Here is a 27,009-nt window from a genome sequence, read left to right on the forward strand (position 1 = left end):
GTTATTATTTGTTCTTTGTTGGTGCATAAACAAGACTCATTCAGTCTGTAACATACAGCCTCCAGATTTCATCGCAAGAATGAGATTTTGCAATTGGCTGATGAATAGTGTCTATAATGGTATCGTAGATCTGAACTTCCTTTATATGAGTGACGATGCGTGGTTTCATTTGTGTGGATATGTCAGTTCACAAAAGAAGAGAATATGGGATACAGGGAACCCACACATTTTACAGCTGAGACATTGGGTGTATGGTGCGCTATTTGTGCCCGGCGAATTATCGGACCGATATCTTTTTCAGGACGCTATTACTTCTGACCGTTATATTCAGAACATTCACTAACCAATTTACACTGAAATGTCTGAAGAATAAAAGATGATCTTGCGACGGTCATAGGAAGTATTCGATCATGATCAGATCATCAGTAAAAGCCTATGATCCCGTCGTTCATCTGATTTAAACATTTTGACATTTATCTGTGGGAAATCTCAAAGGAAAATTTTACAGGAATAATTTTTGAACTGTAGAAGAATTAACAATTCAATTAGGAACACTCTTCGTTCCATCAGTGTCCGTGAACTGCAAAGTGTATTTCGAAATCTCTTTGCAAGGTGTGAAGCATGTACCGCAGCTCAAGGAGATAACTTTCAACATCCTCTGTAAATACTGGTGAGTTCAGTTTCATTTACTACTTTATTAGCTGCCTCTGTGGATCTGTGGTAGAGTGTCGGCCTTCGGATCACAAGATAGTGGGTTCAAACCCGGCAGAGGTAGTCGGATTTTTGAAGGGCGGAAAAAAGTCCATTCGACGCTCCATGTCGTACGATGTCGGCATGTAAAAGATCTCTGGTGATACATTTGGTATTTACCCGACAAAGAGAGATCCGGTTTACTCTGGGTCCGCTAGATGGCAGACAGAGTAAACCGGAACGTCGATATTGACAAGCAGACAGCCAGATGGCATCAAATCGAAATGTCTGCAAACGGTAGGTGAGGCCATACGATGATGATGATGATGATTATTATTATTATTATTATTATTGTTATTATTATTATTATTATTATTATTATTATTATTTATTTATTTATTTATTTATTTATTTATTTATTTATTTATTTATTTATTTATTTATTTATTTATTTATTTTTTTCTGAGCATGTATATAGTTGGTGAGATCAGTTGCGTTTTGTTTGTATAGGCGAAATCATGCCGTTTATTTCATACGACTACGTCCGCTCACCATTCCGGGCTGTCATCGCTTCTGTACGCTCCTATGCCTCGGTACTCCGCGATGAAGTTTTAAGATATACTCCCTGTATTTCTAGAGCCATTGATTTAATAACGAAAAAAATAAGTTATTTCCTGGTGAGGAGAACATGATATGACTACCCGAAATTTGCGGTACTGGCTGAACCGGAAGGTACACCCGCTCCGTTCATTTACATGAAGCGCCTTGGAAAATGCCATCTAAAATCTAAAACTCACAACAACTAATAAAAGAAGTTTGGACATTTCTCTATAGATGTCTCTAATAGAAGCTTATGTTATGCCCTCTGGTGGGATGATTGACTATAAAAATTTTAAAGTAATCTTGTATTTTAAAGTTTCCTAAACTGAATTGATTATTCTTTGTTTTTGGTGTGTTAAAGTTTACAACACTTCCATCTCTTCCCGCCAACTTAAGATGTTGCCCAATAGAAAATTTTGTATATCTATTTTTCATCCAGTCAACAGTCTCTGGTATTTATTTAATTACCCAAAAAGAATTTTGGGGTGTCGGGCTCTAGTCCAGAGTTTTCTGGAACTTTCCCCCCGTGTATAAAAGCTGGAACATTTTCGGACTAAGTTTTCTTATTGATCGTTCCAGTGTACACAGTGTGTGTTTATATAAGATGCGGGGGCTCCACGTCCTTCTTCGATAAGTCCACCAGCTCAAAGTAATGGCAGCTCGGACTTAACTAAGTGATAGTCTTTGAAAGCTAGCTCGAGGGGAAGGTTTCCAATGTTTAATAATGTAACTTAAATTTTCTAAAATGTAAATTAAAAACAATCCGAAGGAACTTAACCGAATTCATGGAATAAAGAGTGAGTTAAACTCTCGTGTTCCCTATCAACTTGATTTTGAGGTGCCTGTGATTTTGTAAACTTTTCAGTTTGTAATCTTTGTAAATTAAATATTTTCTCCATCTAGTCAGCTCAGTAGTATAGGCTTAGCCTCTGTAGTTTCGGGCAATTAGCCCAAATAGTGTCTTAAGCTTTTCATTCCAATTTTCAAGGAGCGCAATTGTCAGCCTCCTCACCATTTTATTTTTTGGGCCAGTAACTTTTAACTGTTGTTTTTCACACAGGCCTGGTATAATAGGTTCTCGCTAAACTTGTTAAACTATTTTCATTCTTTTTATGTAAAGATGTTAGATTGTTGAGAATAGTGGATATTGTTTGAATTTGTAAAATGTAGGTTGTGCCTTTGATAGGCCTGGACATTTCTGGAAATAGGTTCCTACGTGTAAATTTTATACAGCAAAGACACATTTTTCTATTAATGTAAAGGTTGAATGGTGCCTTTGGAAGGCTGGAATGGTGTAATTTTGGAGAGTAGTCTCATAGGTAATTTTGTGGAGCAAAGGTGCTCTTATCATTTATTATATTACTTCTCATTGTTGTACCTGAAAATCTTCTTTTCGCTTAGCGAATTGTTTGTTAAAACTTAAAAAATCTGAATGGAAACCAAAAGATAGCAAAGAAGCAAATATAGCTCTAATTTTAAAATTTTCAATTAATTTCCTGGTTGTCTTCTATCGACCCATACATGCCCGCACCTTCCTTCACCTCTATCCACCACGGAATCTCCGTAACATTTAGTAGCAGAGCGTGATTTGATGGGTCTGGATAAAGCCCCCTTTTGACGGCTACCAATAGAAACTGATACCATACACTTTAATTTTCTCGGTTGCCGGAATTTTTCAAATGTTGCTAGATTTTCTATCACTATGTCTGGTCCTCGTAATGTCCTTGCAACTGGGTACCCGCACAAGGAGGAATTAATTGATGAACTTCTAATTAGGAAGGTGCAGTCTGGCGGCACGGTTGTGGCGGATATTGCCAAACTTAAGGAATCTTTAGAACTTCCCATTTTATCCCGATATTTGGGGACAAAGTTATTGATGAGGCTCTCTGTCCACTATCACTGATAATACCACCAAGCTAGCTTCTGTTGTTAGTTTCTTTGGAGTAAATGATCCTTCTGCAAATCAACTTAGTTCAGACTATACTGTTTCATTTTTGAACTAGGGCTATGGACCTATTGTCTCTAAAATTGAAGGATTATCATGATGAGGAACCTAGTAACTTGGTCGAACACCTGTCTGACATGTCTAATAGGGTTATTCAATTGTTGTCCAGAGCCACTAGTGGTAAAAGCGACCATGTTCTTACTGCAAACTTACCTACGGAAGAGGACTCTAGTAGGTGTATTAACAGTAGGAAATGTGGGGCTACTCAACAAACATCAGCCCATCGGAACAAGTGTCTGATCGTCAAAAACAACCTCCACCGTTTTTTATGAGTAATGCAGTGTTTGAACCGTCTCAACCACCAACGCCATCACCTACGATGTGGCCAGAGTTTAGCAGTTTTCCCCACACTTTAGCCATATTGCTTAAGGTCATCTCCAAATTTTCAAATAACTAATAAGCTTATTTCATTTCTAAGATCCTTAGTCGAATTTCAAGACCATGTTTTTTTATTTGCTCTCTCTCACTCTCAGACACTCCAAATAATTTACCCCCATTTCTGTAGGCGTCCTCTCGAATAAAATCGTAAAAGCAATAGCTGATAGACCTTCGATAGAAGACTTCCATGCCCATCCTTTGGCTAATTTCATTTCAGCTAGAGCAATGTCATCCCTAAAACAGAAGTACTTCTTCCGAGTACAAAGGCTGGATGAAAACTTGGCTGATTTCATCCAAGACAACAAATTTTACACTAGGGTATTCGCTCTTCAATTTCCAGAAGATCAAATTGTGCAAAGAAATCGTAGAAGGAATCTCTCCTCCTTATAGATTGTACCAATGTTTTCCCTCTCGACCCCAAACCTTCTCGGAACTCGAGGCAATGGTAGTGTCAGCCGAAGGAGTGAGGTACGCTGACACTTTACGAGTCGCCATGGAGTTCCCTCCGCCATAACACTTCTCGGCTACCACCTCCCGAACCTTCTCCACACGCAAGTGTTATGCGTGCGGATCGATTGAACAGCTTAGGAATAAGTGTCCCCTGGTAAATATCTAGTGAAACTAGGAACGGAGCAGGCCCGTCCCAAGGTTGTTTCAAGTGCGGGTCGTTTTCCCATCTAGCCAAGAATTGCACTTCACTTAACAGCACACCGTCCTCTTCAACTTCTAGTGCTGCCTCCACGAACCCAGGCGATAGGAAGTGACCAGCGTTATCGGCTGAGCCACCATGCTCACATTCCAGAGGCTCAGCCCCCATTAAATCAGACAACGAATCCTTCAAGGAAGAACTTTCCTCTAATTTATTATTCAAAGGCCCTAGGGAATGCCTTAAAATTGCTTCTGAGACACCAGGATTTGTGATATACCTTAAAATTGAAGAGAATAACGAACCCGTTACGGCGCTATTAGTTTCAGGGAGCGTGAGCTCCATTATTTCTGAGGAGTGGTACCATACGTTGAAAGCCTGTTGTAAATTTCCGGACTATTGTTTGTCTTCTATTAAATGCATTTGGGCAAAATCGTCACCATTAGAAAATTTAGGCTTCATTTTTGCTGAAGTTCGAATCTCAAAATTTACATGGAAAATAAAGTTATATGTGGCTAAACAGATTTCTTACCCTGTAATCTTGGGGTCCGATTTTATGTTTCATTTTGATCCGAACTTCAGTCGTGCACATTCAAGTTCTCTAGTAGCATTAATACTCCTCTTTTGAAATGTAATTCTGTCATTTTCATCTAATTCGCCTACCCAAAGTGAGATGTCGTTAGATCTTAGGCATCTAGTCAGTCCTTTTCGGAGGTATTTTGGATCCCGTGGTGTAGGGGTAGCGTGCCTGCCTCTCGAACGAAGACCACGGGTTCGTTTCCCGGCCACGTCAGGGATTTTTCTCTTAACCTGAGGGCTGGTTCGAGGTCCACTCAGCCTACGTGATTAGAATTGAGGAACTATCTGAGGGTGAGATGGCGGCCCTGGTCTCTAAAGCCCATAATAACGGCCGAGAGGATGCGTCGTGCTCACCACATGGCCCCTAGTAATCTTCAGGCGTTCGGGCTGAACAGCGGTCGCTGGGCAGGCCAGAGCCCTTTCAAGGGCGTTAAGTGCCGTGTGGTTTGTTTTGGTATTTCCGGTAAACCTTGGTGTCACTGACCTCATTGAGCTAACCGACTCCATTCCAGTTAGGCTTCCTCCTCATAAGCTATCTCCCCCTAAAATGAAGGCTCTTAAGGAAATCATTGTTCAGATGTTAAGAGATGGTTTTATTCGACCTTCAAAGTGCGCATTCATCGCCCATTTTCCTGAGACACCAGGATTTATGATATACCTTAAAACCACCCCAAGGTGGTTTCAGGGCTTTAAACCACAAGGTCGTGTTACAATCTGTGCCCCTTCCTAATCTTCATTCTTGTTTTTCATGGTTTCGCAAGGATAAGTTCTTTACTATCTTAGATCTTAAGCAGGCATATAATCAGTTAGCGCTGGCAGGAGAATCCAAACATCTAATGGCTTTCGCCACTGATTGGAATGTGCATGAATACAACCGCGTGCCTTTCGGGCTCTCCAAAGTGCGGCTGTCCTTACTAGCCTGCTGGATAGCGCCTTCTCCGACATCAAATTTGAATATCTTTATGATTATCTGGACGATGTTGGTGTGTTTTCTGAGACCTTTGAAGAACACTTAGATCATCTGAAGGAAGTTCTAAATAGCCTGCGTAAGCCGGGGTTGACATTTAAGTTATCTAACGTAGCCCTTACTAAGCCTTCTATGTCATTCTTAAGGCATATTTTGTCACCTGATGGTGTTGCTATCGACCATTCCAGAAAGCAGGCTATTCGTGACTTCAAGCCGCCTAAGGACGTCAAAAGGAATTGCTAGGTTCATAGGCATGGGGAATTTCTTCAGGATATTTATTCCTAACTTCGATAATAGGGCGGCACCCCTAAACCTACTTCTTCGGAAAGGTGTCAAGTTCAAATGGAGGCCATCGCAGCAAGCTGCTTTTGAAGATCTTAAATTACCTTTTTGTAACGCCCCAGTGTTAGCTATATCAGATTTCTTTAAGAAATTCATAGTTCAAACCGATGCTTCTTCATATACTCTTGCTACATCATTCTTCAAGAAACGGAACTCGGAAGGTGGCCTATCGCCTATGCGTCTAGGTCTTATCGGCTCAAGGAGCCAAGTACTCCATCTATGAATTAGAAAGATTGGCAGTAGTGTTTGCCTTGGAACCGTTCCGCCTCTATCTGGGGTATGCTAAAATTGAATTACAAACAGACAATCAAATTTTAAGTCGGGTTTTAGCTAGGTTTCGTCGTACGGGACGTATCGCCCGTTGGGCTATCAGAATTTCAGCCTTTCAATTCGACGAGCGACGCATTAGAGGATCAGAAAATATGATCGCAGATGGACTAAGCCGCATGTTTTCTAATGATATTGAGACCAGTGAACAGGAGGATAGTTCTTCTCCTCCCATCCCCATACCTTGTAGTGTTAGTGCTATTTTGAATGATGCCCCTTTGTTATTTCGTGATATCGAGAAATATCAACGAGAAGATCCAGTGCTGGCTCCTATAATGAAACCCTTTATTCTGGGGAATATGTTGTCCCTTATGTGTTGAGGAACGGCGTTTTGTGCTGCCCTTCGAGGCACAATCAGAAGATGAATATAAACGTTCCAACTGTTATTGTGCCCACGATCTTCAGATACTATCATGAGACCATATAGGGTACATTTAGGCATCTTTGAAACTCGAGAGAAAATCAGAGAAATGTCTATTTGGAAGAGTATGTATGGCGAAACCAGAGAAATGGTAAAAGCATTTAAATCCTGCTTGCTTAGTAAGCCCACCTTGTCCACTAAGCTTGGGCTATTGTCATCTCATCAAGTATCTCGCCCCATAGAGCGTTTGTACAAAGACTACGTCGGACCTTTCCCTCAGTCGAAGGGGAACGAGAATAAGTTCATCGTTGTATATGTAGACGGCTTCAGTAAATTTTCATGGTTATTTCCGACTAAGCTGGCAATCGCTCAGTCTACCATTTTTGTCTTAATACTATCTTTGCTTCTTTTGGTCCTTGTCAATATATAGTTTCCGAAAATGCAAAGGCTTTTACATCTAACGTCTTCCAAAATTCTGTTTCGATTTGTCCATATCACATGTAACTACTTCCGCTTATTACCCTCAACCGTCTCTGGCTGAGCGGGTCAGTTGTTATCTTCAATCTGCCTTGATAGCTTTTCACCATGAAGATCATTCCAGATGGGATACTTCTCTACATTGGTTATCTTTTGCTCTAAATTCGGCCGTTCGTGAGTTCCACAAGTTTACTCCTGCCTCTCTCATGTTTAAGTTTGTTCCCAACACATCTCTGTCTAATATTCGGTCAATAAATGAGATATTTCCGGAGACAATAGATCCCGATAATATCACGGACCTGTCGAAGCAGACAAAAGTAGCCTTAAGACTTATCATGAGAAGGGTAAGGAGATATATGATCGTGGACGGAGGCTCACCAATTTAAAGTTCGGAGATCTGATCATGGTTAAGAATTTCTTACCTGCGGGCACGCTTGCCCCCAGATTTCATGGGCCATGTATTATTTTGGATTTCTTACTACTGGTCACACTTTTGATGATCATCCAAGCCACTGAGAGGGTATTTGGAGTTCACCATTCTCAGATTAAACCTGTGTAAAATCTTTGTTGTTCAGTAGAGGCTGCTAAGTCATGACAGTAAGAAACAAGCTAGATTTCATTCCTTAACAGTTCAGTAACATAATATTCATTAGTTAAATTGTTTGGTAAGAGGTATGGGGAGGCCTTCTGCCCCGCCCATATCCATCTATGGTTTTACCTTGTTGTAGTACATCATCCTATACAAACCTTCGACTCTAATAAGATTTATTTTCTCCCGTTGCCCGGCTTCCATTACCTTCCCTCCTCCTCCAGAACCAAGCCTGTATATCCCACACTCATCCTAGATGCCGTCTGACTCATCTGATCCTGCACCTTAAAAATATGCCTACCATCGCTCTTCTTAAAAATCAGTCACCAAGTAAATGATTGTTTTGGTGCCTCTCTGTTATCTGCGGCCGTGTCTCAACATCTGGCGAGTGATGCTGGCGTGGGGTAATGGCCCACCCTGCTCTGGTCCAGTCTCCTTCATAACGGCGTGCTGGTGCACCATCGTTTCCTGGAAGGGCTGAGGTGCGGTAACACTACCGCTTACTCCACCCTGAAGCAGTGTCACAATATTTGATCTGTGGCGACCATCACCATTGCTAACCCTCTCAAGGTAGCGGGTGAGATGTATCTGAGGGTACTTGGGGGTTCGGGGGAACCCATTCGGATGTCGACAGCGGCGAAAGTTCTTGCCGTCAAGCTTGAACTCTACATTCCGGACTTTTACGGCTGCAGGAGAGACTTCAAGACTTGTTTTTGACGTAATTACTTACAAACGAGCTTTAATAACTAATTTCCCGGTCTGTAATTTTCAACTTCATTTTTTACTTGAAAGCAAAATTTCAAACTGTGTCACCTGAAGAAGGACTTTGGTGGGGGGAGGGGTTGGTCTGTACGGGAAGGTACAATCACCGCGTTCATTTAAATGAAGCACCTTGGAAAATACCATCTAAAATCTTAAAATCCTAATAATTAACACAAGAAGTTTGGGCATTTCTCTACAGATGTGTCTACTATAAACTTATGTCATACCCCCTGGTTGGATGACTGACTATTAACATTACAAAGTAATTTTGCATTCTAAGGTTTTTAAGCTGAATTGATTATTCTCTGTTCTTTGTGTGTTAAAGTTTACAACACTTCTTTCTCTTCTCGCGAACTTAAGACGTTGGCCAGTAGAAAATTTTGTATATTTATTTTTCTTCCAATCAAAAGTGTCTAGTATTTATTTAATTACCCAATAAGAATTTTTGAGTGTCAGGCTCTAGTCCAGAGTTTTCTCGAACTTTCTCCTCGGGCATAAAATTTGGCACATTTTCGGACCAGGCTGTCTTATTGATCGTTTCAATTTACAGAGTGTGTGTTTTTAAAGGAGGTGGGGACGCCTCATCCATCTTCGAGAAGTCCACCAGCTCAAGGTAATGGCAACTCACACTTAACTACGTGGTAGTTTTTTAAAGCTAGCTCGAGGGGAAGGTTTCCAATATTTAATAATGTAACGTTAATTTTCCAATATGTAAATTTCACATTTGAAATATAAATTTAAAACTAGCCGAAGGAACTTAACTGAAATCATGGCGAGTGAGCTAATCTCTCGTGTTCCCTATCAATTTGATTTTTAGGTGACTATGATTTTGTAAACTTTTTCAGTTTGTAATGTTTGTAACTTAAATATTTTCTCCATCTAGTCAGCTCAGTAGTAGAGGCTTAGCCTCTGTCATTTCAGGCCATTAGCCCAAATAGGGTGTAAAGCTTTTCATTTCAATTTTCAAGGAGTTCAAGTGTCTGCCTCCTCACCATTTTGATTTTTGGTCAGTAATTTTAACCTGTTGCTTTTCACACAAGCCTGGTAGAATGGGTACTCGATATCCCAGTTAAACTCTTCATTCTTTTCACATAGAGATGTTAGTCTGTTGAGCTTTTAAAATTAGTTAATACTGTCTTAATTTGTAAAATGTAGGTTGAGCCTTTGATAGGCCTGGACATTTCTGGAAATAGTGTGTAAATTTTATAGAGAAAAGACGCTCCTTCTATTAATGTAAAGATTGAACGGTGCCTTTGGAAGGCCGGAGTGGTGTAATGTTTGGAGAGTAGTGGAGCAAAGGTGCTCTTATCATTTATTACATTACTTCTCATTTTTGTACCTGAAATCTTGTTTTCGCTTAGCGAATTGTTTGTTAAAACTTAACATCTGAATAGAAACCAAAAGATAGCAAAGAAACAAATATAGCTCTAATTTTAAAGTTTTAAATTAATCTGATTGTCTTCTATTCGTGCCGCACATTTTTTCACCTCTGTCCACCACGGAATCGCCGTTACACTGGCCAAATGAGTTCTTTGTATTCCGCATCCACCAGTACTTCCAGTGAAGTGAACTTTAGCAAGGCTGGCATTCTTATCGTGGGTAATATGTCTAGAATCAGTATGCTTCTGTACCATTTCTCTCGGTGTTTTGGTAGCTATGAGCGTCATTTTACTTACGACAGTTACAATATGTTAATACAAAAGCAGAAGTTAGGTGTCTCAAGAAAACAGAATAACTCTATTTCCGATATTTGTCAACGATGTACCGTGCTAATATTATTGTTATGTTTCTTACCTCGGGTTTATGTGTTCATCTGTTGTGTGAAGCTGTGAAGATACTTTTTTGTTTCTATAATGTCAAATTTAATTCACTTTTAAGGAATGTGTGTTAGAATTAATACCTCCCTTTGTTATTTTATATTGTATTATTGTATCTTTATGAAAGATATTTTTGCTTACTTGCAACGTATTGAGCGTAATGTATATTTTTCAGAATTTAAGTAATTTAGTCCCATATTTAGTAGCAATTTTCAGTGCTAAAATTATACTAGCTTTTTTTCTTTACATATTTACTTGTTAGACGTTGTATACAACTCAATATAATAATATGCTATATACCCTTTATATAATTCTTTGTGAAGAAGTTGGAGTGGAATTCTGCTTTCGGTGTTCATGATAATACCATCCATTCACAGAAATTGTCTATATTACTTGCATTTCAATTCTTGCCGCTTAAAGCGAGCTCATCTCTCAACACACTCCCCTTACATTGACATTCGGAGGGGTAGCTCATTGACGTCTAGCATTCGGCAATGCTCATCAACTCCTAATAAATGTCAAAACAGATAAGCGAAAAAAAGACCACCAAAATTTCAAAGAAATATTGAGCAAGAAACATCCAGTTTGTCCAATCCCTTCGCCATGAACGAGCTGGAAACGCCATAAATATGAGCAAAACTGGCAAGGCATCCGGTGTAGATGACATCCGTACGGAGCAGATTCGACACTTTGGGAATGCTACCAAACAATGGATCCTACGGCTTTTCAATAATTGTCTGGAACAGTGTCAAATCCCTAAAATCTGGAGGAAGACTAAGGTGGTGGCAGTCCTGAAACCTTGGTTAAGCAGCCTACGGATCCAAAGAATTTCAGACCAGTATCACTCCCGTGTCATCTATATAAAATTTTTGAAAGAATGCTTCTAAACCGTGTAATCCCAGAGCAGGCTGGATTTTGACCAGGAAGGAACTGCTGTACAGAAATCCTTAATATGCCCCTTCCTATGTTAAACTAGTGGCATCGATCAGGCAGTCTAAGATGGTCGAGTGGCGATGGACAAAGCAAATCACAACTACCAATAGCCAATGTACTGCTTTTATTGATCATTTTTAAGGGCTTTGGATATTGTAGGCCTTCAAATTTAGTCTTCTTCCGACTCTGTGATATTAGGGCATCCAACGTAAAGGGAGTCCTTCCTCTTTTTACGACTCTCTGTTTTATTCTTCAAGCTATTGTTCCTTTCGCAATATTTGTTCTCATTTTGGCAGTTATCATCACAATTTTCCTTGTCAACATGGATGGGTAATCACGTGGCTTTTCACCTATTCTTCGTTTGATGTCTTCCATCTGGGGTAAAATCCCAGTATCAGGGTAGTATTTAAAAGGTAATCTACAGACAGATGTATAAAGCCTTGAAACGTTGCTTCGATTAGAATATTTCCATAGCAACTCCACATACGGTTAGTTACTGGCTCTTAAATTTAAAATTTCACCCGGCCGGTACTGATATTTCCCTTACTTTTCACTTTAATGGCAAAATGCACCTAGTATAAAAGTTTGTAAATTATATTTTAAAAGATAACGATCATGTGCACTTTTCCTCTAAAAAAATCCATAAAAGAAATACATCGAATTTTATACCCGATGTCCTACTGAAGCTTCCTCCCGGTTAACGATTTATAGCTGAGATCCTACTCGGCCATATCTTAAGCATAAAGGTCGAGTTTTATGAAAATCCAACAGTCCGTTTTCCCGAGATGCTGTAACAAACAAACAAACAAACAAACAAACAAACAAATAAACAAACAAACAAACAAACAGAAAATAATAAGCTGAATTCGACACAGGTATACTTCTGTTCACAAGAGATTAATCCTGACGTAAAGAAATAGACGGAGCACCTTACCTTTCCACGTGGACTTGACATACAGTACGCGCACCTTTTAGTAATACATACACCCCCTAGTGCTGAATCGGTCGACCTCGGTTATCTTCGAGATTCGTATTGGCAACCTTTGAAACACAAACTACGAATCACTTATGCATCGCTGTGCGACATCTGATGTACACTTTACGTACTAGTACTGTTGTTGTTTACACAACAAAGCCAAACTATAGAATTCATGCTAGGAACAAGATTCGCATCGAGAAATGTTAAATAATGTATGTGTGACACAGTTGTTGGCGTAAGATAATAAATGTTTAGAAAATTCATAATGATCGATCATATTATCGATTCAATTTAGACTGTATGCGAGCTCGAAGAAAAGTAGTACCTCGAATTAATTTTATTTTATTTTATTACATTTAGAGAGTTTGGAAGAGTGCGAAATCTTATAAATATACATTTATATATATTTGTTTATAAAATAGGATTAAATAACGAGAAATGAAGGCACAAGGCTTGGTGTAATACAGGAAGTCTTCATGTAGTGGGGGAAAGCCCCAAGTTGTACACTGTGGAGATAAGTTGTTGCATCTTCCAGCAGTCCCTGAGTCAGTATTCACAGTGAGAGAAATGGAACAAGCGTTAGGACATTCGCGTGTAGTGAAGCACAAAAGAGGAAAACCGCTCAGAAGTGACCATAGGCTGTGCATTGTGAATGTGTTCAATAAACTAAGTGAACATAATCCAGGTTTAGTCGTATATGCAGAAGTTGAGATCTTCGCACTGTTGTCGTATGCGATAGGTAGCACTGTACGTCCGAACACGAGACATTGACGGAGTGGACGTCGGTACTACACGCTCAGCAAATCGTAACTCTTTCTTTCCTGGTAGCGTAGACATTAAACTCTCGTGAAAATAATTATAGTATTTGTACTTTCCGGTCACTATTCAGGCAGAAAAACGATTTTATACAGGTAACATGCCTGCTGTAACGATAAGGAATGTGCCCTGAAAGTTTAGCCATACCTTAATGTAAAGGAGATAGATAGATATATAGATAGATAGATAGATAGATAGATAGATAGATAGATAGATAGATAGATAGATAGATAGATAGACAGATATATAAACATATTATATTACAATACAGAGGAGTGAAGGTACTCGATTCGTCGGATCGTTGAACCATTGATGTATCCAGTGCCCAGCAAATGGACTACGTCAACGAAGATCTCGGACGGACGAACGAAACCTTTTCAGCTCCGTATGGGGTTGACGAACATCTAGGCCACTTACTTTTGAATTTTCGTCCATATCGACAGGCAGAGTGAAATTAGTTGACCACACTTTCTCGCTCTTACTCTTCTTTGTTAGTTTTGTCGTGTACTTCATCCTGTTGTCGGTCATATTCTGACACTCGATAAACTCCAGGACATTTACTTCGTAGGGGCCCTGGAAAAATAAATTTATTGTAATTAGTTACACAGAAATCAGTGATGAAAATTTCAAAGTCCACCTCCTTAACTGTATCCAAACTGACCTACGTTTCAGAAGGCCCTGGGTTAAAATCCTGGTGGACCTAAATTTTTATTGTGAATTGATAAATCCCCTGGCTCAGGGACGGGGTATTTTTATTAGTATTAATACACGACTCCTTGTCTACGTGCAACACACTACGAAGCAGCAGAGAGATGTGAATATATCCGTCCCTATACGGTTTAGTCCAGGAACAACATTCAGACGCTATATTTGGTGATATTCACATCCAGTGCTAACCGCAATAAATTAGGAAATCAATCAGGAAGGAGAGGAAGGAGAACAGTGGCGACAGCTTGGAAGAAACCCGAAAAAGACTGGCGTGCTTTACAAACGCATGGAGAATTTAAAATATCTGCTTTGACGACACCTGCAACGACACTGCTCAATATCTCATTGAAAAGAATGAGGGCTACTGTATCTAGCAACAAGGGTCTTACAACGTGGCACCGACAGAGACAGGTGTTATTGCGTCCTTGGGATAGGAAAAGGCTAGGAGTGGGAAGGAAGTTACCGTGGTCTTAATTAAGGTACAGCCCTAGAATTTGCTTGGTGTGGAAATTAGAAAACACGGAAAATCAACTTCAGGGCGGCGGATAACAAGAGACAAGAGTCGGACCACTGGGTGATATAGTAGAACCGCCATCCTGAGGCACTAAAATCGCCGATCGCGTGGCTGTCAATTAGTGTAGGTTTAATTGCCGCTAAGTAGCACCTCGTACGAGGTGTCTTTTGATTCACCTCGGTGAGTTCTTCAAATATCATCATCATCATCATCATCATCTGTTTACCCTCCAGGGTCGGCTTTTCCCTCGGACACAGCGAGGGATCCCACCTCTACCTCCTCAAGGGCAGTGTCCTGGAGCTTCAGACTCTTGGTCGGGGATACAACTGGGGAGAATGACCAGTACCTCGCCCAGGCTGGCTCACCTGCTATGCTGAACAGGGGCCTTGTGGAGGGATGGGAAGATTGGAAAGGATAGGCAAGGAAGGAAGGAAGCGGCCGTGGCCTTATGTTAGGTACCATACCGGCATTCGCCTGGAGGAGAAGTGGGAAACCACGGAAAACCACTTCCAGGATGGCGGAGGTGGGAATCGAACCCACCTCTACTCAGTTGACCTCCCGAGGCTGAGTGGACCCCGTTCCAGCCCTCATACCACTTTTCAAATTTCGTGGCAGAGCCGGGAATCGAACCCGGGCCTCCGGGGGTGGCAGCTAATCACGCTAACCACTACACCACAGAGGCGGTCTTCAAATATACTGAGAGAAAATAACAGATAATGAAACTATTGATGCGAAAACGTGCATCTTCAGCAAAATGTCTTGATTTACGAACAATAAATGACTTAAAATTTGTATAAAGTACTTTTGAGGGGATTTTGTGACTCATCGTAATTCTAAAATGTTGAAGATTCAATATGCTGCAGTCTTGCTAATTAGCACGACCTAGTAGAGGACATGAAACCAACTGCTGACGCCATCTGTCTGTTAGTCAACATCGTAGCTAGTACCTCACGAACAAGCCGTCAGGTTGCTCTAGTTGTATGAATACCCTCCTTTCCTCAATCGCCTTCCCACTCTTCACAATCCTCTTCACCACCCTCAACCTGCCCCCAAACGCCCTACCCATTACCTTTAAGAGCTGTATAAATAGGTGAGTTCCAAGAAGGCAAGCTTTGTCAGTAGTGGCGTACTTTTAAGTACATTGTAAACAGCATTGTCTATAAGTACTTCTCAGTGCTAACACTTCCAGGCTTTATTTCAGGAGGAAGTATAACAGACGACGTAGAATGCTACTACTACTACTACTACTACAGGGAAGGATGTGAGCACTTCGATTAGTTCATGTGCCGGGAGAGCTACGTAGACCCACGGATGCCGATTCTCCTTGTGTACTACAGGACGGAACTCCCGAGCGAGCTGAGTAGAAACCTTTCCATCGACTACGCTACCCTCCGGCGGGATGGAGTAGGACGTCACCGACTACATACATCGAGAGCTTCCTCTCAGGAGGCTTAATTATTAGGCGCAAGGAAGCCGAACACCTCAACAAGATTTCGGCATATCTCTCCAGATTGTTTCAGATCGTGCGACTTTCCGGCACCGGACAGAAGCAACGGTCGATACCAGGGAAAACCACCGCCATGACGCAGTCCGCCAAGAGGGACAAGTGGCTGAGGAACAAGTCGGTCGGTACCGACCTGTGCCTACCAATTCCAGTGGAGGCCTAGAACGTGAAGACTGAGGTGGACAAGGACGCACCCTGGCGTCGCGACTGCGGACCCAGACCGATCGGTGAAAATGAAATGTCGTATGGCTTTTAGTGCCGGGATATCCCAGGACGGGTTCGGCTCGCCAGGTGCAGGTCTTTCTATTTGACACCCGTAGGTGACCTGCGCGTCGTGAGGAGGATGAAATGATGATGAAGACAACACATACACCCAGCCCCCGTGCCACTGGAATTAACCACTTAAGGTTAAAATCCCCGACCCGGCCGGGAATCGAACCCAGGACCCTCTGAACCATTGGCCAGTACGCTGACCGTTCAGCCAACGAGTCGGACGACCGATCGGTACGGTTCCACCAACTGGACACAGACTCAGGACATGCGGCTCAGTACAACCAAATGGACGCCGACCAATGCCAATGACCAGGATACTCCGAAGCCATCACGGACCAACCAGGAAGGGCACACCACCCGGACCCAATCGAGGAATGAACTCCAGACGGTAGACAGTACCACAGCAGTGGTGAAGGACAGCCCATGCCGTTCGGAGGCTCCTACTAAGACACGGCCTGCTAGCGCCTCCTTCACGGTGCAGACATCACTGTGTACCCCTCAGGACACGGCAAACACTAAGGTGCCAGAACGCGGCAAAGCTGGCGTCAGCCACGCGGAAGGAATTGCCGGCACCCGCGCTAACCCAGGGACCCCAGGCCGGGAGAAGAGTGATCATCAGGAAGAGACTTCTCCCGCTGAGAAGAGACCACCGGCAGGAAGTAGACGCCGCCCACGAACCGGGAAGATGACGACGCAGGCCACGGCCATCTTGATATATAGAGGCCTGCTACCAATAGTTGTGACGTCACGCGTATAGTGCTCAGTCTCCGTCGTCGCGTGTAATTCCTATCTTGTTGATAAGATACTTTTTCTCACAATGTGGCAAAGGAAATGCAATAAGCCTATAAACACCTAACATCGAAGAAACACTATCAAAAGAATACATACGACAAATATATTATTTATGAATAACTGTTAAAGAAAATATTTTCCAAAATATCACAGATCTTGGTCACAACACTCATTAACTCAGCAGCACATACCCACACTTGTCACAGGTTTTTAAAAACATTGAAAGAAACATCCCTACGATTTCCACTAAAAATGCACTTTTGAATCAGATATCAAGGTCTGAGTTAATGTGTAGCTTTCCACAATTTGAAAAGTAGTATGACGGTCACTTGGCAAACTGTTGCTGTCTCTAAAATGTAATTATAGTACACTTATTTGAGCACATAGTGGCATTAATTATTTATGAATAACTGTTAGAAAAAATATCTGTAATGGTATGATAGATATTGGCCACAGCACTTATTAACTCTACTGCACACACCCACACTTGTCACAGAAATGACCAGGTTCTTCAACTTTCATTATTAAAACGTTGAAAGAAACATCCCTACGATTTCTACTGTTTAAAAATGCATCATTGAATCAGGTGCCAAGGTCTCAGTTAACGTGTAGCTCTCCACAACAAATTAAAAATAGTATAATGGTCACTAGGCAAACTGTTGCTGTCTAAAATGACATTTTATTACACTTATTTGAGCACATAGTCTTGAAGTTCATTCTGCAAATTACCCTCTCTCCTTTCTTCTGGCGATTTTCGTTTGGCAGGTGTCGGTTGAGAAATATATGACGGTTACCCAGGAAGTATAGCTGTCACAGCATCGTCAGTTAATTTTGGATTTATCCTAGGCACAGTTAAAACTGAACAGTCTGATCTTTTTGCAGTGTCAACTCGAATAATGTGATTTTCGGAAAAATGTTTGATACCGACATAGGCATATACTGGGATCAAAATTAGCTCGGTGTATAGCATGAATCCATTTAGCTCGCTTCTCCTTATGCTAGGAAACGCAAATGTTGAGATAGCCACCTCCTTGTTTGAACGGTAATTGGATGTACATCCAGGCACACTACGCCTTCGTACCGTTTTGCAAAAAGGAGCGTACATTACACTAACACATTATTATTATAATAATCATAATTAAATAATAAGCTTTAGAGTACTTAAAATTCATAATAGCTCAGTGAATTCACCTATCCTATCACATAACCTACGAATACTTCCTAACACTAGGCTCCTGAAATTACAATGCTATAGTATTTAACACATACTATTGTTGAAAATAGTCGTTTACTGATGCGTTTTTATATAGTTGTCACTTGGAAAAACCTCTAATAACGTTGAAATAACAACAACGTGCTACCAAACCACCACGAGAACAAGACTCGTACCTCCATACAATGCACTAAAAGGCTGACGTCATCACTATGGAACTGTCATGTGTAGCAGACCGGAATTTTGAGTTGGCCGTGCGCAGGCCCACCAGGAGAGAGCCATACAGCTAGTGGCAGTCAGGTGAGACTACAAGTTCTCCTCTGCAACTCATGTTGAGTTTCCGCAATATTAGGTGAGGCCACCGTCAGATAATTTTTTTGGCTCCAAGTTCGGTGCAGATGCTTTGGTTGTGATCACCACAACCCGGCTTCTCACAGCAGTTTTCCGGTATACATAGCAACGGCTCGGGTGAGGAGGAAGGAGGCTGGGCATCATATGCCGCAAACTTTCATCAGGTCCCCGCCTCGGCGAGCGTGGCCTCATTCTCCGGGATCGCAGACTGGGTAAAAGGGACCCCAAGGGAATCGGGCAGTAGGGCAGGTTTTAGGATTTCTCGAAGCATGGCTCGGAAATTGCCAAGTTTCCGGCTAGTCACAGCAGTGCCCAGAAGGGCTGATCCCTTGATTAACTGGACGGGCGTGTGCAACGGGCTAATGCCTTGGGCATGATACGTGTTCCTAAATAACACTATCAAATGGACCCTTCCAGAACCACATCCTTGCATGCGCTACTTACAAAATGTCATGTTTCACTTGTAGGCATTTTTCCATTTCTGCCTATAAGGTTTTGTTCTGACTTTTCCTACCCGATCACACCACTATGATACCTCATTAACACATATGGCCTGGTAGCATGCTGGGTATGTGGACTGGCAGGTACTAACTGCAGTATCACGCTTCCAATCAGCGTGCTGACTCTTTCTTCTTAGAACTAACGGCATGTAGCTGGTGAAGTGTATTAGAGTGAATCTCCACGCGGCGAGTGCGGGATTCTGGTACCCCGCAAAAAAAAAAAAAAAAAAAAAAAAAAAAAAAAAAAAAAAAAAAAAAAAAAAAAAACCCCTCGCAGTTCTCCCGAACTCGGGAAAGCAGCCAGCCGGCTCTCAACGGCAAGGAAAACTGACATATTTTTGATCGTGTCGGGAGATGGGCCAGGTAGGTAACCCTCTCTCCCCTCCCTACTTTTTTTCGTAGTCGGGAGGTGACCCCAGGGGAATTAGAGGACACTCTCGCCCTCAAAATAAACCTTGGTCGTTTACTTGATCATAAGGATCCTCCAATAGGAGCCTGTGTGAGTTTAAAATAGCGTTCGTGGGCAAGATAAGACGTCATTATGACGTCCTAGACTCAACCATATGGCACCTGATAGCCTGGGTTCCTCCGAAGGGAAACGGTGATGTTACGATTTGGCCTCATAGTTCAGGTCATGACATTATTATGACGTCTTAACATCATCTAGAGATGAAATGACCATGTCTGCACCCTAAAAAATCTGATTCAGCACCAATGGCTTCAGAAAATTCTTTGCTCATAGTACTTATAATTCCATAAATTCGAAGTTTACCAGTGCCCAACGTCAAAAGGCTTATCTAGAATATCTCAAAGTTACGGTGGACGAGCTGGGTCCCCGACCGAAAAGCATCAAACCTCAACTATACCTATCACTTGCTATCCGTTCTCCATCAGTAATTGTGGTGGTGAATACGACACTGCTCCGTTCCATTTAAATATTCAGTTTCATTTACTTTTATTAATTACATTCTCAGGAAAAGAAATGTTCTTGCTACTACGAAATTGTTTTAATTCCCTGCATTGACGGGATACGGTCGGTCCCATGCATGGCACCACCCTTTCTTAGGCCAGGAGACGTGATGCGGTGATTTGAGGTGTGGAGAAACTGAGAGAGGAGAGGCCGTGGCCTAACAAATAACTGTCCCGACATTGACTTCCGTGAGGTGAACGGGAAACGACGGAAAATCATTCTCCGGACAGCGGTGGGACTTTTAAAGAAAGTAACTGACAAATTTTAATTTTAATTTTCATCTTTACCTGCTCCCTGCGTCAGACTTGTATCGAAGCTATTATCTTCGAATGTTCACATTTCTACCAATAAGTTCCTTTCTCATCAGCCCTGTGCGAATGCCTCTAGTTGGTCGAGATCACTCTAGGGCGAAAGAGCGCTGTTATCCGCCTCTTATCAGCTGTTGAGTGAAGAGCCTCGTTTTCTTTGTCTTGGCTGGGGTGGATCCAGTCAGATATAAGATCTTGGTCAGCATTGATCTTCTTTATTACTGAAGACCTACAACCTGTTTTCCAGTCATTGACCGGGTCAGGGAAGTAATGAATGAACCATATATAGGCTGTAGACCATTCCCGTCCCATCGTCGCCATAAAACCTATCTGCGTCGGTGCGACGTAAAGCAAAATAGTAGAATATTTTTTTACAATTGTTCTTTTTTTTTTGCTAGGGGTTTTACGTCGCACCGACACAGATAGGTCTTATGGCGACGATGGGATAGGAAAGGCCTAGGAGTTGGAAGGAAGCGGCCGTGGCCTTAATTAAGGTACAACCCCAGCATTTGCCTGGTGTGAAAATGGGAAACCACGGAAAACCATCTTCAGGGCTGCCGATAGTGGGATTCGAACCTACTATCTCCCGGATGCAAGCTCACAGCCGCGCGCCTCTACGCGCACGGCCAACTCGCCCGGTACACAATTGGTTTTACGTCGGAACGACACAGATAGGAATTATGGCTACGATGAGACAGGGAAAGGCTACGCGTGGAAAGGAAACGTCCACGGTCTTAAATAAGGTACAGCCCCAGCATTTTCTTGGTGTGAAAATGGGAAACCACGGAAAACCGTCTTCAGGGCTGCCGGCAGTGGGATTCGAAACCACTATCACCCGGTTGCGAGCTCGCAGCTGCGCGGCCCTAACTCCACGGCTAGCTCAGCCGGTACAATTAAATAGAAGTACGGCATGATCATGCAATTAAAAGTTATTTAGTATTTTAATACACACTAAGGAACTAACAGACACTGAAGAGGCTGCCAGACTGACGAATGCGTGCGTCATACGGGTGAATTATAACTCAGTGTCCACGACCTTGGCAGAAACCTTATACCCCTACTACCCTTCCCCACAGCACATGCAAAGTCTCCACTACTTGCCGTAGCGCTATACAAATCAGTTAGCCGCGACGAACGGCATTTGGTGCTTATTTCCGCCAAACATTATGTTAATAAAATTAAAGAAAATAAAGGAAAGAATTAGCAGATAAGACACAAAGGCTTGTACAGATAACGTTTCTTTTAAAACTAATTGGCTGTGAGCTTGCATCCGGGAGATCGTGGGTTCGAATCCCACTGTGGGCAGCCCTGAAGATGGTTTTCCGTGGTTTCCCATTTTCACACCACGCAAATGATGGTGCTGTACCTTAATTAAGGCCACGGCCGGTTCCTTCCAACTCCTAGGCCTTTCCTATCCCATCGTCGCCATAAGTCCTATCTGTGGTCGGTGCGACGTAAAGCAATTAGCAATAATAATAATAATAATAATAATAATAATAATAACTAGTTCCAGGTGGCTAAAGTGAATATGTAATGTTTACTCCACAAAGTGGCGAGGGGCGGGGGCGACGTTCCCTTCTCGCCCCACCCCCTAATCGCCGCAACTGTTTGGTAACACGCCAAAGATGCAGAAAAGGAAATTTAATAACGTGTTAATTTATACACGTGTAGACATTCCACGCGATAAAAGAGTTGCGTGTATGAAACAAACACGGTACTGTTCGGTGAAATACTTGTGTAGACGGCATATGTCTGTTTGGAGCGTCGGTTGCATTCCGACCTGGCAGTCCAATTAAAACACACTAGCCATTGTCGATAAGCAGACAGTAAATATAGTGCGGCTGTACCATACACCAGCCTAGAAGTATGCGGTCGAAAACGATGTTTACTAATGCAAGGGGTGCATTCGACCGGGAACGCTGAGTAACATGCTGCGAGTGTGACTCTGTTTCTTATCTCTTCATATTCTGACGTAACCTGCCCGCTGGCAGTAGTTACCCTGTTAAAATTAGGTGGTAGACACCCCACACATCACTTATGCATGCGGGACATTTATAAGTAGAAAGTACGGCGTCCGGGAGCCACCTGGTATACATTCTCATAAAAATAATTCTGCTAATTTATCAATCCTTTCAACCCCCCCCCCCCCCCCCGTTAAAGATTCTTTCCGAAAACAAAAGAATACGTGTTTCCTTACTTTTAAAGGACATTCCAAATACCAAGTTTCACATCTGCGATATGTTAAGTTTTTGAGATATACTGTAGATAGGCCAATTTTCAAAATTCACTCCGTTTCTCAGTTCCCCTTAAGTGAATTTTCGGAAAAAAATATTTATGTTTCTTTAATTTTACAGGAAATTCCAAATACCAGTTTTCAGATCTGTTATATGTTACGTTTATGAGATAATTTGCAGATACAGTCATTTTTTTTTATTTCACCCCGTTTGTCACACCTGTTCACCCCATATTCATAGGATTATCCAAAAACACAAAAATGCGTATTTCTTTATTTTCAAAGGAGAATCAAAAATACCAATTTTCATGTCTGTAACGCCTTCAGTTTTTGAGATATAAGTCTCCTCATAATAGGTGTTGAACCCCTTTTTCCCCTCTTTTCATCCTCCTAATGAGATTTTCCGAAAACGAAAAAATACGTGTTTCTTTATTTTTAAAGGGGATTCCAAATACCAATTTTTACGTCTGCAAACGTTTAAGTTTTTGAGATATAGATATCCTCCTTTTAAAAATTCACCCTTTTAGCGATGGAATATCCAAAATTCCCCCTTAGCGAGCACCTACATGTTAATATGAATGTGTCCCAAAAATTTCATTTCTTTACGTCGAGTAGTTCTGGCTCGGCGATGATAAATCAGTCAGTCAGGACAAGTTCTTTTATATACACTCTATAGATTGGAAAGATTTCCTGTTGTTTGTTTTAAATGTACACTTGTATTTTAACGAATTTAACGTCGTAACTGTTTCATAACCTGAAAGTTGGTTTGATAAGCACATTTTGAAGTGAACTGCCACTTTTTTAATTTCAGTGTTCGGCGTTTCTTCTAAACGCATAATGGATTAATGTTTTCTTCCATTTCGCAGTTTAGTTCCTTCAGAACTACTGTGTGTGACGTAAGATCCCATCAGATCAAGTGTTGTTGGTTCCTTCTGAGGATCTGTTTGGGATGGTGCATGTTTCGGCATCGGGATTCCTCTGTAACTTAAGGGTAACATGAGATGACAATACATGGTGGAATCTTATTTTTGATAGTGACAATTGCTGTTAATTTTAATGAACACCATGCTTTGAAGTAATATTTCTCAACCTATACAAAGCAACTGATAGTTCATTTGGTTCTATTAAGGATCCATTCGGGGGATGTTCCGATATCCGATAGGATAGTTGACTGGTGGATAACCTTAATTAAATACAAATATGGAATTCTACTTGTTAAAGGTCAGATTTTCCACGCATCGTGTGGGTTAACTCTCAGTTAACGTTTGGATCAATGGTGCCCGATTTTCAGGTTTTTCTATTCCCATTTTCTGGCTTTTGCTGTCCACGAATCTTACACTGCGTTTTCAATCTTTGGAATACAATAATAAACAATTTCAATATAACTTTACCACTCACATTGTGCATTGTGACTGCGTTATATCATGTTGTGACAAATTTAACCGACTTTCTTGCAAATTTAATAAACCAATAATTTACATTGAATGAATATTTTAGTAAGCATATTTTTGCTCCTCATCCGAAGTAGTTATGCGTTAGGTCGATGAAGTGACAGAAAAAACCTCGGAACGACCGCAAGATCCGAGAGTACGATATTGCTCTACCGAAGCAGCCGAGGCAGATGACCAACAATGAAACGGGAAGTTCAAAGGTTCAATAATAAGTATTACATTCTATTACCACAGGAGTAGATGGACATTACTTCACTGCCGGTACCTCGTAACTTTGTAAATACGTCTGTGGGGACATTTATGAAGAAAATGATTCATTGAGGGTGGAGCCCGCAAGTATTTACTGGTCATTTTATACAATTAACTATGCCTTTGCTGGCGAGATGTAGTGTTTAGAGTGCACTATGTCTTCTGGTATGGGCTATATCAAATTTGTTACTTTTATTGACCTGTCTCAGTCTCATCCTTGGCTTTGACAATATGAAAGTGACTGAGGTATGAGTGATGCTAGTAATACCGTTCCTTATGCAGCCAGTCTCTGTTATGAATGGTGTGAAAATATCGCTCATAGTGTCGGTTAGTGCATGCATTTCAGTGGGCTTGGCAGACTGATATGTAATAGCAGCGGCTGGCTCGGTGAGGAAAGCAACGGGAAACTACCTCACTCCTCATTTCCCTAGTACGCCTCTTCAGTGACGCCTAGGCTATTTATGACAGCTGTTGGCTAAGCTGCAGAGGATCAAACCAGCCTTCGGGCTGAATACCCAACATACATTATACAATTAACTGATACAAAATAATTTCAATCGTGCTTACATACGTTCATCCCTTCTTTAACGAACAACACACACCCGGCATTTGTTAGATATCTGAATAGACCTTATTCAGTTCTAGCCTGTGCCCTATCTTACACGTCTATCTTCCACCTGAAGTGTTAATGATTTAAGAGTGAGTGTCGGTGTTTCTGTTCAGTGTGATAACAGCGTTGCTGATTTTTTGCTACCTGATTACCTGAACTTTTGCTTTAAGACTAAACTCATTACATAATTTCGTTCATCGTCTTTAAAGAACTTGAAGTCAAAATTCTTAGCCGGTATCACAGTTTTACACTCGAGTTTACGATAACTGACCTTCGAAAGAAGGCAGTTGAAAATCTGGCCTAATTGCTAACGTATGTTTATATCTTGCAACTCTATTGCAGATAAAAGAGTAAATAAAAATTAAACCAATAGTGTTTAGTGAGAAGTCAGGTTTCCACAACATAGTGAAATATCCAAGACAGGAGTATTGTACAGAAACACGTTAAATGTGTTGCTCAGGAGGTGGAGCAAGTATAGGGATCATATTTCTAATCCATTTCACTGTCCAATAATGTAACCTAAGAAACGTTAAAACTCACTTCAACCTCCAGTTCTTCTGCCATCATTTTTCACTTTCAGAATGGGAAAAATAAATTTCAGGGCATTTTTTAAAAGAATTGCATGATTGTTTTGTATGTTGTACATTCTGCATTCATTCAAAATATCTGAGCTGAAATGAGTGTTGAATCTGTAATATTTGGGCCCCCTCTATATTAATTTATGATCCTCCTGCAGTAGAAAGTTATTTTTTGTGTTGTCAAATAATGGAAATTGGTATCAAATGACTAGGCTTATCTTACTCAATTATTCGGCGTTTACGTTAATATTAATCTCAGCTCACTTTCTCTATACAAGCTACTGACAATTGATGAATACTTACCTACAACAACAACAACAACAACAAAATTCAGTATACATTGAACAAGAAATAAAGAAATGGAACTCACTTCTACAGATAAACGTTGCACATTTGCCTAGTCTAGGCAATGATTAAGTTTCAAATGACTTGCAATTTCATTTTTACAAGTTCATTTAGCAGTTCCTTTTTTATTAGCAAAGTATGGTTCCTTTCGTGTTAATTTTTCAGAAATGTTTGTGGAAAATATGTAAAATAACGTGTTTATAGCTAAAAATATGGAAGTTATTTCGTGAAAATTTCGTGATAATTTTTAGTACCGTAAAATTATACACAGTTTTATTAAATCAATGAATGTTTTTTGCAAAACACAACATTGGCAACACTCATGGGAAAATAAAGTTTAAAAATAGTGAAATGAAAATCCACATCCCGTTTCCAGTCATTCGACCGGGTCAGGAATGGAATGAATGAAGGCCGTATCCAGGGGCGAGGATAGGAAATGTGCCGGCTGCCGAAGACTGTCGTACTCCTGTGGGACAACGATACATGACTGACACATGAAATGAAATGGTAATGAAGACTGTTGCTGCAATGAAAGATGACAGGGAAAACCGGAGTACCCCGAAGAACAACCTGTCCTGCCTCCGCTTTGTCCAGCACAAATCTCACATTGGGTGACCGGGATTTGAACCACGGTATCCAGCGGTAATTACCATGAAGTTCGTTTCCTGAATTTCTGTTTCAAGACTAAACTCATTACATAATTCCTTCATTCTGTTCAAGGAACTTGAAGTTCAAAATTCTTAGCCGGTAGCACAGTTTTACACACCTGACAAAGCAGGCAGTGGAAAATCTGGTCTGATTGCTAACGTACGTTTATATCTTGCAACTTCACTGCAGATAAAAGGGTAAATAAAAAGTAAACCAGCAGTGTTTAGCGGGAATTCAGGTTTGCACCACAAGAGGTTGTAAAGTTTGAAAATAGTAAATAATAAATGAACTCTACTCCATTATGTTTGTATATTACATAAGTGTGGAGCGTAAAACAAAGTCGTGCACAGAGAAATCTGTCTTTAAATCATGAAACATCAGCATACAACGAGTGAATACATTTTGCTCCTTAATACTTATTATCCCATCTGACACTACTGTATTGTGCTGTGAGGAAAACCGTTCAAGATCAGCGTATGATGCAGCTAATCACA

General features: G+C 41.2%; 1 protein-coding gene across 1 annotated transcript in view; it reads right to left on the reverse strand.

Moving 5' to 3' along the window:
• The window catches only part of LOC136874456 (uncharacterized), a 45,061-nt gene that overhangs the window by 11,583 nt on the left and 6,469 nt on the right, over nt 1-27,009 (reverse strand). The window contains exon 2 of the mRNA XM_067148085.2: nt 13,686-13,841. Within this exon, the coding sequence (XP_067004186.2) occupies nt 13,686-13,841 (156 nt within the window). The remainder of the gene's footprint in view (nt 1-13,685; nt 13,842-27,009) is intronic.

The sequence above is a fragment of the Anabrus simplex genome, chromosome 5 (genome assembly GCF_040414725.1).
Source record: "Anabrus simplex isolate iqAnaSimp1 chromosome 5, ASM4041472v1, whole genome shotgun sequence".
Classification (NCBI taxonomy): domain Eukaryota; kingdom Metazoa; phylum Arthropoda; class Insecta; order Orthoptera; family Tettigoniidae; genus Anabrus; species Anabrus simplex.